Source organism: Oncorhynchus masou, chromosome 18 (assembly GCF_036934945.1).
Source record: "Oncorhynchus masou masou isolate Uvic2021 chromosome 18, UVic_Omas_1.1, whole genome shotgun sequence".
NCBI classification, from domain to species: Eukaryota; Metazoa; Chordata; class Actinopteri; order Salmoniformes; family Salmonidae; genus Oncorhynchus; species Oncorhynchus masou.
This window is the reverse complement of record NC_088229.1, coordinates 32,560,947-32,578,368: the sequence shown is the minus strand read 5'-3', so window position 1 is coordinate 32,578,368 and position 17,422 is coordinate 32,560,947. Positions and strand designations below refer to the sequence as shown.

Sequence of the window (17,422 nt, the reverse complement as noted above, 5' to 3'; positions counted from 1 at the left end):
CTCTTTGTAGCAGTCTCTTTGTAGCAGTCTCTCTGTAGCAGTCTCCCTGTTTCTCTGTAGCAGTCTGTCTGTCTGTGTCTGTCTGTCGCAGTGGACACTGAGTTGGTATCTGTCTCAGGCTGTCTGTCTCTCTGGGTGGCTGGCTGGCTGACTCTTTGTCTGTCTGTCTATATGACTTGCCTAGTTAAATAAAGGTAAACAAAATAAGTAAATAAATAATAATAAATAAATGAATATATAGCATTGCAGGCTGAGTGGGTGTCTGTCTGGCCAGCTGGCTGCCTGGCTGCTGAGGGGTGATTCAACATGGTTACTCACTCTACACTGCAGGGTTGGGACAAACAGTACACTGCTGCCCAACCCTGTCAGGCAAGGACAGAGGAAATGGGGACAACATAAACTACAGCGTAGCGTTGTCTTTGAGAGTCTGAAGGACTGGCTTTTCTCACATAAGGGTCATTTTTCATGATCAGAAACGCAAAGCAGAGGGACAGAGGAAAAGTAAAGGAATAACTATATGGGAGTGTGTTTTAAGAGAGGGGATGACAGATGAGGAGGTCAAGGAGGGAGCTCTGTGCCCACACAGACAGAAGGATGGGTGGGTTTATGGAGAATCCTGAGGGAGGTTTAGGGGACAGGCTTATGGTGCACACTTGGCTCCTGAACTCACTAAATCCAGTGTTCTATTATTAATGGCATTAATCCCCTCTTTCCCTTCATGTACTCTCCCTCTCTCTCTCGGTCTCTCCTCATCTACCTCTCCTATCATACCTGCTACTGTAACAGTATCATTTTAAAACGTCCCCTCGCTCATACCCGGGCGCGAACCAGGGACCCTCTGCACACATCAACAACAGTCACCATCGAAGCGTCGTTACCCATCGCTCCACAAAAGCCGCGGCCCTTGCAGAGCAAGGGCAACTACTACTTCAAGGTCTCAGAGCAAGTGACGTCACCGATTGAAACGCTATTTAGCACGTACCGCTAACTAAGATAGCCGTTTCACATCCGTTACACTACCTCTCCAATCAGGTCTGTCTCTCTCAATCATCACTGCTTATCTCCACTGACTGTGCATGGCCAAGAGGTTATGAGGAATAGACATACTTGGCACATTGTTGACCTTGAGACCCATATCTTATTTTGCAATCGGCATTTGCGCAACATTGCAATATATTTAAACTTGAGCTTTGAAAGCATGTTAATTAGATAGTTTCGAAGGACCGCAACAACTGTCGCAGGGCTTTTCTGACTTAGATTGTTATTTATCACTGAATCAAATCCATAAACCATTTGCTGTTGAAGCACAAACACTGCTCTCTACCGTCTCAGGTCTGTGGCCAGACTAGCAAGTGGTGATTGGCTGACTCTCCCTGTTGCTCTGTCTGGCTGGGCTGATCCCAGATATGGCCATCCCTGGCTCCTGCCAGCTTGTCAGCACAGAGCACGAAGCTGAAACATCTGTAGTTATCACCAAGGAAGTCAGCAGGTGTGTGCGTGTGTGTGTGTGCGTGTGTGTGCGTGTGTGTGTGTGTGTGTGTGTGATTTACTAGTCAAAAGGATAGTTAAAAACAAAGAAAATTCTCCCACATGAGGTCAAAGGCTATTTTAAGATTAGGGGTTAGGGAAAATAGGATTGTGAATTTAAATTAATTTTAGGTCCCCACGAGGATAGAAAAACCTCACTGACTTATTCATACTTGAAAACAATTGCATGATTTGTTGGTTCAAAACAGTGTGTCATGCCTGGTCCACAGTGACACAGAGTCAGTGCCTGTTTGTGTGTTTGTATAGAGCTCACTGTGTTCATTTGTCTGTTTTCCTCTCTCAGGCTGGCTGTCACTGCAGATCTGAAGCTGCAGAGTGAGAGAGAGACACAGAGATATATACGAAAAGAGAGGGCGAGAGAAGCTGTCTGGCTCCATGTCTGCCCCTGCGCCTTCCACCCGGAGGTCTGTGTCGGGCTCACGCAGGTACAGCACCGCATACACACCTACACATCTGAAACTCCTACTCTCTCCCCACTGGGCGCAGACGTCAATTCAACGTCTATTCCACGTTGGCTCAACGTGGGTGGCAAGTAGCCTAGTGGTTAGTGTGTTAGGCCAATAACCGAAAGGTCACTGATCGAGCCACCAAGATGAGGAATCTACTGATGTGTCCTTGAGCAAGGCACTTAACCCTAATTTGTTCCCGTGGCGCTGTACTTCTATGGCTGACCCTGTAAAGCAACACATTTCACTGCACCTATGCGGTGTATGTGACAGTAAAAAACATAATTGAAATGACGTGGGAACAATGTTGATTCAACCAGTGGGTCCGTCTGTCCTCATTTCTCTAATTCATCCTCTATCGCTCTCCTTTCATCTTCTTTTTAGATTACCTTCACACTCTTATGTTCTCCACTTAACCCCGTCTCTTATATAAGTACACCCTCATTTATTTTTGACTCATCCGTTTAAAATCCCTCGTACTCTGTTTTACTAATCTCCCTTTTCTATTGAACAGCCCTATTTTCCTCTAAATCCTTCTCTTTTTAACTTTTTCAGTCAACCTCTTAGTCAACCTCTCTCTCTCTCGCATCTCTCTATTTTGCTCTCCCTACTTCATCCATTTTGTCTTCTTATCATCAGCCACAAGAAATGGTCAGGGGTGAAGAATGTGGGTATGTCCCTCCCAGAGAACCCGTTTAATGATGTGATGTCTCGCTGAGTATTGAATGCTGTGTGTGAACTTGTGTTTGTCTTTATTGCTACAGGGAATTATCATCTCCTGGGAGAGCTGAGGCTCAGTTTTGCGTCAGTCCCATCAGCTGCTGAGCTCCATAAGCGGTTACAGGCCAATTTTCTCTCTCTTTCTCTCTCTTTCTTTCTTTCTTTCTTTCTCTCTCTCTCTCTCTCTCTCTTTCTCTCTTTCTCTCTTTCTCTCTCTCCCTCTCTTCTCTCTCTCTTTCTCTCTCTCTCTCTCTCTCTCTCTCTCTCTACACAGTTGTCAGCACTTTAGAGCTTTGCTTTTCTTTCTTTTTTTCCAACATGGTTGGTTTGACCATGTCACTGCTTTGTCAGCTAAAAAATGAATGCAGGGGTGTGTTGGGATTATGGTAAGAGTTGCTATAAAAGGAGTGAATGATTGGATTTAACACACTGCAAGTATATTGTGAACTTGCGCTCTGTCTATTTAAAGTTGTCTTTATGTTGATACTGTATTTCACTTCAATGAATTACTCATGTCCAATGTCCTAGCTACAGCGCAAGAGTAGCATGAACTCTATTAGGCTTGGAAAACTGGAGCAAAGATAGAACCCAGCTCTGGTCCTTTCTGTTGTCTCTCTCCCTAGATTCAACCCTCTGAAGGCTCTGCAGCCCAAACGGCGCTTGCAGCAAATGCTGTCGTCCACGCCTGTACCCGTGCCCGCGCCCCCTGCGTGAGACACCCTTCAGTTATACTGTCCCAGAGAGCATGCTCATGTGCCGTAGTCATAGCTGGACAGACCGGCACAGACAGAGATCCATTGATCTTTGGCATTCACTGATAAACCCTCCAGATGCACCAAACAGAATTGGTGGTACAGTGATGTACTGTATGCCAATATTATAGCCAATAGCTTGATGAGGTGATTGACTGATTTAACAGTGCATTTACGGAAGAGTACTGCTGTTAAAGTAGTAGTGCTGGCTGGTCAGTCACACTGGACAATCTCTCAAACCATCTTCAAATCTGACCGTAGTTATTGTGTGGTAGTTTATAAGAGCAGGTCTCTCTGTCCCACCACATTCTCGTCTCACTTCTTGCAACCACTCTGTATAGTATTCCTCACACAGCGTCAGCACAGCCTGCATACACATCATAACACCAGCTTGGCCCACATCAGGCGCGTTCACACCAGGGTCCAACTCAAAGGAGAAGAGATGTAATGATGGACTGAAATTGTGCCGAACCTTATTTAGCCCACATATTTGACATTTTCTAGACCTTTCTTTCCAGGCTTGCTTCCGCTGCATTTTTCAGCTTGACCCTTTTCTGTTTGAATGCTGATGGCCTTTGTCATAACCTGACATAACCCTTCCTCAAATAAAACTGGTTCTATCTGCTTGGCACTGCTTATCTCCTCCCACCCAGTCTGGAAGCCAGTGATTGGGCAACACTACTGTCCTCCTGGATAACTGCCAGAATTTGATTTCTTTGTTTAATTGCCTGTCATTAGTCAATTTAACAATTTGTCAACAGTCACTGACTGGGCCTCCCGGGTGGCGCAGTGGTTAAGGGCGCTGTACTGCAGCGCCAGCTGTGCCATCAGAGACTCTGGGTTCGCGCCCAGGCTCTGTTGTAACCGGCTGCGACCGGGAGGTCCGTGGGGTGACACACAATTGGCCTAGCGTTGTCCGGGTTAGGGAGGGCTTGGTCGGTAGGGATGTCCTTGTCTCATCGCGCACCAGCACCTCCTGTGGCGGGACGGGTGCAGTGCGCACCAACCAAGGTTGCCAGGTGCATGGTGTTTCCTCCGACACATTGGTGCGGCTGGCTTCCGGGTTGGATGTGCGCTGTGTTAAGAAGCAGTGCGGCTGGTTGGGTTGTGTATCGGAGGACGCATGACTTTCAACCTTCGTCTCTCCCGAGCCCGTACGGGAGTTGTAGCGATGAGACAAGATAGTAGCTACTACAACAATTGGACACCACGAAATTGGGGATAAAAAGGGGTAAAAAACAAAAAACAAAAAAAACAGACTAGTACAGTACAGGAGTTGCCCATCACAGTGCCCCTTCCCCATTCCTTCACGAATAAAATTTAGAAACTAATATGACAACTGAATTTCATTCTACTTTCTTTAGTTTTCTTCTTCTCCCAGTTGTTAATTCTGCAGATTTTTTTGGGGGGGGTTTCTTGCTCTGATGTTGTTTTTAAGGGTTATGTGAGGTAGGAATTTCCCCAGATTGCAGGCTGTAATTGTGCATATTTTTGGTGTGGGCTCTGATGCCACTGATCACCTTTCGTCCTGAGGGGGACAGGGTAAGAAGGCAGAAATGTGTCTGGTCCACATGTCAGCATCTTAATCATGGTTGAATCATTTCTTTGTTTAGGAGAATAATGTTTAGATGAAGTCATCTTCAGATGCCCTGTTAGCCTATAGCAGACCTCGACAGGGCAAGTTTGTGTCTTGTTAGTAGTTGTAATCTGCCTATGCTCTCTCTCATTAAAGAACAAATCTGCTGTATTTGCACACATCAGTGTAGAGGAATCTCCCAGAGCCAAGGATTAAGTTCTAATGAGCCAGTTTTTAAGGAGAAGTAATATTTTAATCCATTTCATTCTAAATTAATTTCTCATTCATCATTAGCCAGTGTTTCTGCTCTAAACAATCCAGGCTACGGTCTTTATTTCAATTTAAACAGTCTCACTATCAAACTAGATAGGTACTCACTTTTCTTATCCCCTGATGACCATTGTTGATGTATTTGGCCAACACAGTGTATAAGCCCTATGTACTATTGATGTTTGTCACTGGGTTCTAGTCTGACAGACATCACTACCTCCTCACTGTAATAGCTTGTTGTCTTTGGTCAGGTTTGACTACTGCAGGTTCATAGAGCTAGACTACATTCCAATGGAGACAGACTATATGGTTTCAATGCGCCCAACGGAACGAGGATATCTCACTACCAAGTCTCCGGAGTGGCACTGTCGGTCAGCACAACTCTCCCTTTATCCCTCTCTCTCCGTCAATGTTTTGTTGTTGTATCTCTCTGACTTCGTGCCGTAGGCATGTGCAGTGCATTCAGAAAGTATTCAGACCCCTTCCCTTTTTTCTACATTTTGTTACGTTAGACTTCTTCTAGAATGGATTTAATAGTTTTTTCCCTCATTGTTCTACACACAATATCCCATAATGACAAAGCGAAAACAGGTTTTCAGGTTTTCAGAAATACCTTATTTACATAAGTATTTGGAATCTTTGCTATGAGACTCGAAATTGAGCTCAAGTGCATCCTGTTTCCATTGATCATTCTTGAGAAGTTTCTACAACTTGATTGGAGTCCACCTGTGGTAAATTCAATTAATTGGACATGATATGGAAAGGCACACACCTAACTATATAAGGTCTCACAGTTGACAGTGCATGTCAGAGCAAAAACCAAGCCATGAGGTCGAAGGAATTGTCCGTAGAGCTCCGAGACAGGATTGTGTCGAGGCAGAGATCTGGGGAAGGGTACCAAAAAAATAATGTCTGCACCATTGAAAGTCCCCAAGAACAAAGTGGCCTCCATCATTCTTAAATGGAAGAAGTTTGGAACCACCAAGACTCTTCCTAGAGCTGGCTGCTCAGCCAAACTGAGCAATCGGGGGAGAAGAGCCAATGGTTACTCTGACAGAGCTCCTTAGTGGAGATGGGAGAACCTTCCAGAAGGATGACCATCTCTGCAGCACTCCACAAATCAGGCCTTTATGGTAGAGTGGCCAGACGAAAGCTACTCCTCAGTAAAAGGCACCTAAAGGACTCTCAGACCATGAGAAACAAGATTCTTTGGTCTGATGAAACCAAGATTGAACTCTTCGGCCTGAATGCCAAGCGTCACATCTGGAGGAAACCTGGCACTGTCCCTACGGTAAAGCATGGTGGTGGCTGCATCATACTGTGGGGATGTTTTTCAGCAGCAGAGACTGGGAGATTAGTTAGGATCGATGGAAAGATGAACCGAGCAAAGTACAAAGAAATCCTTGATGAAAACCTGCTCTGAAGCAAAGGTTCACCTTCCAACAGGACAACAACCCTAAGCACACAGCCAAGACAACGCAGGAGGGGCTTCGGGACATGTCTCTGAATAGCCCGGCCAGATCCCAGACTTGAACCCGATTTGAACATCTCTGGAGATACCTGAAAATAGCTGTGCAGCAACGCTCCCCATCCAACCTGACAGAACTTGAGAGGATCTGCAGAGAAGAATGGGAGAAACTCTCCAAATACAGGTGTGCCAAGCTTGTCGCATCATACCCAAGATGACTAGAGGCTGTAATCGCTGCCAGAGGTGCTTCAATAAAGTACTGAGTAAAGGGTCTGAGTACTTATGTAAATGTGATATTTCATACATTTCTTTTGCTAACATTTCTAAAAACCTGTTTTTTTGTATTCTGTGTAGATTGAGGGGGAAAAACAATGTAATCAATTTTAGAATAAGGCTGTGACAAGATCTGGGAAAAATCAAAAGGGGTCTGAATACTTTCTGAATGTTCTGTATTTAGTCTTAATGCCAATATATTGAATGACAAATGTATATTGTCATTCAATATGCGTTTTAAAGTCTTAATTGGAACTTCTGATAACTTGTTCTGTTGTTGAGCATCACTAGATGTGGGATGTTAGAGCGTTATGGTACAACGTTCATGGCATGTAGATTGAATTCAGGTACTTTCTAAACCATCACATGCAATCTGATCTGTTGTTGGCTGGGAGTAACCTTTCACCTTTTGGCATTCTCATTTATTGATGAGAATTATTTATTGACATGATTGAAGTTCTACTTTGTCTTGGCTTTTGGTTTTTTTGACCGCTTTCATCTACTCAAAGTGCATGGCATCTTTGAGCCATCGTGTACTATCATCTGTGTTGCAGAGCATACTGTATGTCAATGTATGTCTGTCTTGGCACGTTTGTGTCTGTGTTTTTTAGTGGGCATGTTTGTGGATGAGTTTTTGTGCATGATTTAATGTTGGTTGAGTTTTATTGAGGCAGGATTTGTTCTGGTGTTTGATAATGTCAGTTAATAGTACTCAGTCTGTCTATATTGCCTGATGTATTAACGGTCCCTCTCACTCTGGTACAGAAGGACAGCTGCCCCAGTCAGCAACAGAGATCCCTATGGCAACGCCTCTCTCAGCAGCAGCAGCACTAACTCTGGCTCCTGCAAGGGCAGTGATTGCAGCCCCACCAAGGGGTAAGACAAAAATTGGCTACCCCATCAATCTATAAGACTAAGGGCTCTATTCAATCCGCATCGAGGAAATTCAGCGTCCCAGTGGGATTGAAATTTAAAGGCAATGTTCCCGGATTAGCTGAGACGGCATTCAAGGTAAACGCTGCCGATTTTCCGCTTAGTAGGAACTGACCTTTATATTTCTTCAGCGATACAGATTGAATATAACCCTATGGCTTTCCTGCTATGCCCCCATGTCAGTATCATTCTCCTACATGGGAGAATGAGTGCCTACAAAGTGTTATGTTTTGTATCATAAGGACATGTAATTAAAAGGTCTTATAACTTGTTAGAGGAATGTATGAGCCATAGCCCTTGACACTGATCAGCACCTACATTGGAACACAGTGGCTATACATGACGTCAGAGTTCAGGGTCTCCACTTCACAGCTCACAGTCGTTCTGAACTTGAGCACCGCGCACGACAAGGAGTTGCCCCCATCCTTCCTGCTAATTGGGCAACTTCTGAAAAATGCTTGTTGTCTGAGTGAGAAAAGGTGTAAATGACGAGGACTCTCTGTATTTTGAAAGGTGAGATGTTGAAGATTATAATAAATACTGCTTTGATGTCATGCAAGCAAGCTAAACACACGTGAGCCCAAATGTGCCCTCCACATTTACATATCATAAAACTCATGTCGTACACAGTGTCAACATTTATGATAACTATGTTTGATGTACAGTTACAAGGTAACATGGCGTTATACCCTGGGTTGTCCTGAACAGAATGAGCCTATGTTTGTTGTACTGTGAAAAAAATCTGAATACACTGATGACTCTATTCTATTTGCACCAAAATTACGGTCCGCTTCTCTTAATTTCCTTGTGAAAACCTAACACTGTAAGATCGTATTTCGACGGCACAGTAGTGGAGAAGGCGGAAAATTTTAAGTTCCTCGGCGTACACATCACGGACAAACTGAAATGGTCCACCCAGACAGACAGCGTGGTGAAGAAGGCGCAGCAGCTCCTCTTCAACCTCAGGAGGCTGAAGAAATTTGGCTTGTCACCAAAAACACTCACAAACTTGTACAGATGCACAATCGAGAGCATCCTGTCAGGCTGTATCACCGCCTGGTACGGCAACTGCTCCGCCCACAACCGTAAGGCTCTCCAGAGGGTATTGAGGTCTGCACAACGCATCACTGGGGGCAAACTACCTGCCCTCCAGGACACCTACACCACCCGATGTTACAGGAAGGCCATAAAGATCATCAAGGACAACAACCACCCGAGTCACTGCCTGTTCACCCCGCTATCATCCAGAAGGCGAGGTCAGTACAGGTGCATCAAAGCTGGGACCAGGAGACTGAAAAATAGCTTCTAGGCCATCAGACTGTTAAACAGCCATCACTAACATTGAGTGGCTGCTGCCAACATACTGACTCAAATCTCTAGCCACTTTAATAATAAAAAAATTGATGTAATAAATGTATAATTAGCCACTTTAAACAATGGCACTTTTATATAATGTTTACATACCCTACATTACTCATCTCATATGTATATACTGTACTCTATACCATCTACTGCATCTTGCCTATGCCGTTCGGCCATCGCTCATCCATATATTTATATGTACATATTCTTATTCATTCCTTTACACTTGTGTGTGCATAAAGTAGTTGTTGTGAAATTCTTAGATGACTTGTTAGTTATTACTGCATGGTTGGAACTAGAAGCACAAGCATTTCGCTACACTCTCATTAACATCTGTTAACCATGTGTATGTGACAAATACAATTTGACATGAATGTTGGAAATAAAATTATGCCCACCTGACCCAGATTTCGATTTTATAATGGAACATTTTTGGATTGTTTCAACAACAACAGTAATTGTGTGAAGTCTGGGACACAGTGCTGTGTTCCAAACAAAATAAATATAAGTCTGCTTGCTTTAGAACGTCACCACTAGGAGAGTAAAAAAAGAGCACCTTATAGTTGAAGACTTCTTTGAGTCATAAAGGTGCATTGAAATGACTTAAGAACTGTGCACACTTTGGAGAGGTGTGTGGCCACTTGGAGACGCCAGTTCGACCTCTCACTCAAGACAAAAAATGACAAGGGTTTATGTTGTACCTACCCCCAAAGTATTTTCAGATGTAATTATCAACAAATGTGGTGAAAAGTACAGTAAATGTCAAATGTTAATAAAATCAACAGTGTAATGTTTGGATTCAGTCATGTGTCAGGTGAACTGTTGTGTCCTCACATTTAGTCTAATAATTTCCCTGTAATCTCTAAACTGTTCCCTTTTTAATTGCTGCCATAGTTATGCATATGCTTTCCATATTTCTTCTGTAAGAAACATTTCAATCTATCGCTATCCATATAGGCCAATTCCCACGAGTGTAAGGGGTTTTAATAATGTCTTATAATTCAGCTTATAGAAGATAATGGATTCCTATACATCTTTGTCTCTCCTGTTTCCTCTCTCTCTTTCTCCAAGGCGTCACATGAAGGCATACGCCTCATGTACAGATAACCATGGCATCCGCCCCCCTCCCCCAGAGCAGTACCTCACACCCCTGCAGCAGAAGGAGGTGTGTATCAGACACCTGCGGGCCCGCCTCAAGGAGTCAGTCGACAGGCTGCAGGACAGGTGAGACACAAAAGGACACACTGGAATGATTCTCTAGGCAAAAGGAAGATCTGGACTCGGATCATTACATTTTCCCATTTACTCTGGTCTCGTTCAAACAAGTGCATTTTCATTTGAGCATTTTTTGTTTTGGAAATATTATGCTCTTTGAAATATAGATTTGAATGTGAACTTCTACCCCATTTCCATCAAATGACCCTCATAACGCTGTCATTTCGTAATTATGTTGATATATAAACATAATTTTTTGGGGGCAAATTACTAAATCGCCAAACATTATTACTAAATCTCTCTCTTTAAACCTCCCTTGTTCACTCACTCCTCCTCCTCTTCTATGTCTGTCTCAGGGACTCTGAGATCGATGCGTTGAAGACCCAGCTGTGTCGGATGCAGGAGGACTGGGTTGAAGAGGAGTGTCACCGCGTGGAGGCCCAGCTGGCCCTGAAAGAGGCGCACAGGGAGATCCAGCAGCTCAAGGAAGTGGTGGACGTGGTGCGCACCAGCCTCAGCTCCAGTGACACCACCGACACCGGCGTCCAGAAATACTTCCAGGACATCAACGCCCAGAACCTCAAGCTGGAGAACCTGCTGCTCAGCATGGAGCTGGCTCAGAACGGGGTGGCCAAGGAGCAAGAGGCTGCTGCAGCAAGAGGAGTGGCAGGGGGGTCTCGGGCTGGAAGGCCTGGGACTGCGGGTTCATGGCCTGGGAGTAGTCCCGCTGCATCAGGGACTGGAGGGGGTGGCTCCAAGAGTCTGTGTGGGTCCTGTGACGGCTCCCCCGCCCGTTCTCTGACCCATAGCTCTACCTACACCAAGCTGAGCGACCAAGCACTGGGGGATAAGAACGGGAACGGCCTGTCAGGGGAGGAGAACCATGATAGCGGCTTTGTGTGCTGTGGGGAGAGTCACAGTCACAGGGCAGCCAGCAGTCACAGGGCAGACAGCAGTCACAGGGCAGACAGCAGTCACAGGGCAGACTTACTCCTGGAGGCAGCCTTCCTATCTGAAGAGACAGCCTCACTGCTCAGCACCTACTCCCACCTGCCACAGTCCTCCACCTACGAGAAGCTGTGCACCGGGCAGGACAGGGTGGTGCCCCTGCGCTGTGCCATGGGTGGGGCGGGCAGCACCAACCACTCCTGTCTGTCCCACCACCACCTGTACCTGCACCACCTCAGGGAGCAGGCCGTCCAGACAGAGAGCTGCCCCGTCCCGGTGGGGTTGGGCTACGCCTCTGACCTGGACACCATCACCGAGCGCACCTTCCGCTCTCAGGCCTGCAGCCCCACCTCCACCTGGGTCTCAGATGAGGGAGACGACCTGGACTCGGTTACCATGACGTCAGTCACCATGACAACTCTCACAGCTACAACAGCTGAGCCCGCTCCTGCTACTCCTTTACCCAGCTCTGCCTCTGTCTCCTGTGTAGTGGATATGGCCTCCCTATCAGTGAAGGAGGATGGGAAGATGGTGGGAGAGTTGGAGCGGCATATAGAGGTAGTGGGGGAGGGCGCAGTGGGGATGGTAGAGGTAGGCAAGCAGCAGGAGGAGGAGGAGGTGGGGTTGGTACAGTTGTGTAAGCAGGAGGAGGTAAAGGTGCTGGGGTTGGTGAGGGAGGGGAAGCAGGGGGAGGTCAGGGAGTTAGATCTATATAGTCAGAGGGAGGAGGTTTTGGAGGTGAAGAATCAGAGAGCGGTTGAGGAGGTGAGGTCAGTGGAGGTGGAGGAGCAGCCCCACACCTCCCAGCCCAGGAGCAGCTCGCTACAGGAGATAGCTGGGGTGACAGTGGTGGAGGTTGATGATGATGAAGAGGCTGAGGTTCAGGGAGCAGTAGGGGGAGCAGAGGAGTCTACCTCTTCTGAGTCTGGACCCGCAGTGAAGAGCTACTGGAGCCGCCACTTCCTGGTGGACCTGCTGGCAGTGGCTGTGCCCGTGGTTCCCACGGTGGCATGGCTGTGCCAGGGGGCACGGCGCGATGGACTGCCAATTTACCACTTCGGCTCACTGCTGCGTGGCTGCTGCACAGTAGCCCTCTCCTCCCTGCGCAGGGGCGGGGGAGTCAGGCACTACCCCGCGGGCACAGGTGGGGGAGCCATGGGGGGCACAGAGATCTGAGACAGGCCCCATGACAGCCTGGGAACTGCACACACACAGCACTGCCCTCTCTGGTCCTGGGTCCTGGGTTTGTCCTCCACCTGAAGTACTGGGTAAAGAAAGGAGGGGAGCGATGATTTTGAATAAATTATTCTGAAGACAGGACAGCCCCAGCAAACCATATAACCCTCTCTGGTGGTGGCCTCTTCCACCTCTTCTGCTAGACTGAGGGACACCAGGATGTGTTGAACTGACACTAAATGGTAGAACTGAACGATTCAATGGATACTGAATGGCCGGAGTGTGACTGATGGTGATTGTAACCACTCTCTCTTGTGTGCAGGGAGACTGAAACGTCTGTCCGTCACTGAGGCTCCCTTTATTGGTCCAGTTCCATTTTGAGTCGTGTGTAAGAAATGTGTGTGATCACACGACATGTGTGTTGTGAGTGTGCAGCATGTGTGTTCTTCTCTGTGTTGTATTGCGTTGTGTAGCCAAAGCACCTAGATGTCTGGAGGCAATCGCAGCCATGGCTGTGCAGTAGTTGGTATGCTCATTTACGAGTGAATGACTGAAGTCTTGACACATGGCAGTTGCCCCCTAAAGGTACCAGGCAAGCTGCTGCTGTACATTTCTGCTTCCTGTCACTGGTGTCCTAGATTAACAATCACTCTTGTAGCATTCAGTCCATGTTCGTCGTCCAAGTGTTAGTCATTCCAGACCAATGAACCAGAAACATCTCAAGAAGGAAGCAAATAGAAATATAATCATTGAAACTAAGTTTATTTTTCTTTCAAAAATAGGAAAGGGATTATGGACTTTGTTGTTCTTGGGGTGTTTGCAGTGTCATGCCTGAGTTGGAAGAATCTGAGTGTCTTATTGTTTAGGGCTGTAATGGATGTAGTCATTGACGTGAAATAGTTGAAAGGCTGAGCAAGGACTGTACTGTACTGTAATGTTTAAATATAAGTTTAAATATAAGCGATTTCTGAGCCAAACAAGTGCTAACTGATGTCCACAAGATTGTGATGCAACCAACAAGAACAGTCCTTTGAGTTGAAGTACATTGAGTTCTTTAGAGAAGAAACAGGATAGATCTTATTTCTTTAGTAATTTATTAACAATGTTTTGCACTATTATTCACTTTATGAGGTTAAGCAACTACTTGAAGTCAAGTTTGTGTGTTTCCAAAGTCGAATGCGGCCACAGTTTTGCTTCTGAGGTTATTTTGTGTTCAATATACTTTCTCACAGATACAACTGTCTAATGGAATATGTTTCAAAGTAAAGGTGCCATTTTTCTTTGAACACTGAAAACTGTTGCCTTCCGTCCATAACTTTCTTTTCCTGTAGTGTTTTAGCCGTAGGGAATATCCTTCTCAAAATGTTTCGCTGCTTTCTGAAATATGCGTTGGATGTGCATTTGTGGTGTTGTTTCTCTATTCCTCTTCATTTCTGCTGCTTGACAATCCCTTCTGTGCGTGTTTCTGCTGATTTGACCTCTTCACGATGACTTCCAGCACCTATGAATTGTGAAACACACGAACAGCACTGACGAAATAGATTGAGTGGTGAATTAATGAAATGCTTGGGAGTTGTCTTACACACTTTTCAACGTCATCATGTACTTTAGATTTGAACACTTTCCACAACCCTGTTGGAATTTTTGTATTGTGTCTTGATATTGTGCGTTGCTGTAGTTCTTCCCCGTTATGTTTCATCATCACGACCTGTGAATGGTCCCCCTGCCATTTGTAAAGCCTGCTTGGTGTAAGTGGTTCAGGAAGCCTCTGCATTTTTAAAATGAAAAGCCATACTCCTTCCTGTAAGGTGAATGAGTTTGAGAATGTCTCTAGCAGAAACACAATGATGAAAATAGTGTGATTGATAATCATATTGATATGCATTTGTAGATGACTCACCTGAAGTCTCCCCAACAGTACATGGGGTGTTTTGGCCAATAATTGGAAAAACGTCTGATCTGATTGGTCAAACTACAAATTAGTGGCAATATATCAGAATTTGGCTACCTGTGTAAACAAAGCCATCGCTTGTTAAACCTGTACTGGACTATTTTATATTTCTCAAGCAATTTCATTGGTGTTTGAACAGTAAAACAACGCCCCTTCATTATGTACCTCTACGCACAACAAAACAAGCTTAACAGTAATGTGTGTGTCTGTGATGTTAAGTGAATTACTAAAGGCTAACGGGTCATGCTTATGTTATAGTTACCGTCTGCTATTTGCTTGTTATTTTCCTGGGTTTTGAAGCATAATTAGATTTCTGATGTTCTGGTCTTGCCACCATAGTACTTTAACAAACCCAGCTCTCTCCATCAGATGCTTGATTTGATTTGGTCATGCACTGCTATGATGTTAGTGTGTCTGTCCTTTGGGATAATTCCCTATCCCCAAAGTGTACTGTTTTTGTGTGAAATGCTTTAAGCATCAACAAAGATGATCATGGTGATGGGTTTATTTATAGCTCAAAAGAACTACCCAAATCACATTGGGAGTCATTGGACTTTGCATTTGGACATACCTGTAGGTCATTGGAGCTTACGTTAGGACATATCTGTAGGTCATTGAAGCTTACGTTAGTACATACCTGTAGGTCATTGGAGCTTACGTTAGGACATATCTGTAGATCATTGGAGCTTACATTAGGACATACCTGTAGGTCATTGGAGCTTACGTTAGGACATACCTGTAGGTCATTGGAGCTTACATTAGGACATATCTGTAGGTCATTGGGAGTCATTGGAGCTTACGTTAGGACATACCTGTAGGTCATTGAAGCTTACGTTAGGACATACCTGTAGGTCATTGGAGCTTACGTTAGGACATATCTGTAGGTCATTGGAGCTTACGTTAGGACATATCTGTAGGTCATTGGAGCTTACGTTAGGACATATCTGTAGGTCATTGGAGCTTACGTTAGGACATCCCTGTAGGTCATTGGAGCTTACGTTAGGACATATACCTGTAGGTCATTGGAGCTTACGTTAGGACATACCTGTAGGTCATTGGAGCTTACGTTAGGACATACCATGTAGGTCATTGGAGCTTACGTTAGGACATACCTGTAGGTCATTGGAGCTTACGTTAGGACATACCTGTAGGTCATTGGAGCTTACGTTAGGACATACCTGTAGGTCATTGGAGCTTACGTTAGGACATACCTGTAGGTCATTGGAGCTTACGTTAGGACATACCTGTAGGTCATTGGAGCTTACGTTAGGACATATATATATATATATATATATACTGCTCAAAAAAATAAAGGGAACACTAAAATTACACATCCTAGATCTGAATTAATGAAATATTCTTATTAAATACCTTTTTCTTTACATAGTTAAATGTGCTGACAACAAAATCACACAATTATCAATGGAAATCAAACGTATCAACCCATGGAGGTCTGGATTTGGAGTCACACACAACATTAAAGTGGAAAACCACACTACAGGCTGATCCAACTTTGATGTAATGTCCTTAAAAAAAGTCAAAATGAGGCTCAGTAGTGTGTGTGGCCTCCACGTGCCTGTAATGACCTCCCTACGCCTGGGCATGCTCCTGATGAGGTGGCGGATGGTCTCCTGAGGGATCCCCTCCCAGACCTGGACTAAAGCATCCGCCAACTCCTGGACAGTCTGTGGTGCAAGTGGCGTTGGTGGATGGAGTGAGACATGATGTCCCAGATGTGCTCAATTGGATTCAGGTCTGGGGAACGGGCAGGCCAGTCCATAGCATCAATGCCTTCCTCTTGCAGGAACTGCTGACACACTCCAGCCACATTGTCTTGCATTAGGAGGAACCCAGGGCCAACCGCACCAGCATATGGTCTCACAAGGGGTCTGAGGATCTCATCTCGGTACCTAATGGCAGTCAGGCTACCTCTGACGAGCACATGTAGGGTTGTGCGGCTCCCCCAAAGAAATGCCACCCCACACCATGACTGACCCACCGCCAAACCGGTCATGCTGGAGGATGTTGCAGGCAGCAGAACTTTCTCCACGGCGTCTCCAGACTGTCACGTCTGTCACATGTGCTCAGTGTGAACCTGCTTTCATCTGTGAAGAGCACAGGGCGCCAGTGGCGAATTGCCAAACGTCCTGCCCGGTGTTGGGCTGTAAGCACAACCCCCACCTGTGGAAGTCGGGCCCTCATACCACCCTCATGGAGTCTGTTTCTGACCGTTTGAGCAGACACATGCACATTTGTGGCCTGCTGGAGGTCATTTTGCAGGGCTCTGGCAGTGCTCCTCCTTGCACAAAGGCGGAGGTAGCGGTCCTGCTGCTGGGTTGTTGCCCTCCTACGGCCTCCTCCACATCTCCTGATGTACTGGCCTGTCTCCTGGTAGCGCCTCCATGCTCTGGACACTACGCTGACAGACACAGCAAACCTTCATTCCACAGCTCGCATTGATGTGCCATCCTGGATGAGCTGCACTACCTGAGCCACTTGTGTGGGTTGTAGACTCGGTCTCATGCAACCACTAGAGTGAAAGCACCGCCAGCATTCAAAAGTGACCAAAACATCAGCCAGGAAGCATAGGAACTGAGAAGTGGTCTGTGGTTATCACCTGCAGAACCACTCCTTTATTGGGGGTGTCTTGCTAATTGCCTATAATTTCCACCTGTTGTCTATTCCATTTGCACAACAGCATGTGAAATTTGTCAATCAGTGTTGCTTCCAAAGTGTTTGATTTCACAGAAGTGTGATTGACTTGGAGTTACATTGTGTTGTTTA

The 17,422-nt window shown here is 45.6% G+C and overlaps 1 protein-coding gene across 1 annotated transcript in view; it reads left to right on the top strand.

The window, feature by feature from the left end:
- The window catches only part of snphb (syntaphilin b), a 35,046-nt gene extending 22,359 nt beyond the window's left edge, over window positions 1–12,687 (top strand). The window contains exons 3-7 of the mRNA XM_064993518.1: window positions 1,832–1,973; window positions 5,564–5,683; window positions 7,819–7,929; window positions 10,420–10,572; window positions 10,920–12,687. Of these exons, the coding sequence (XP_064849590.1) occupies window positions 1,924–1,973; window positions 5,564–5,683; window positions 7,819–7,929; window positions 10,420–10,572; window positions 10,920–12,687 (2,202 nt within the window). The 5' untranslated portion in view covers window positions 1,832–1,923. The remainder of the gene's footprint in view (window positions 1–1,831; window positions 1,974–5,563; window positions 5,684–7,818; window positions 7,930–10,419; window positions 10,573–10,919) is intronic.
- Window positions 12,688–17,422: the final 4,735 nt, after the last annotated feature.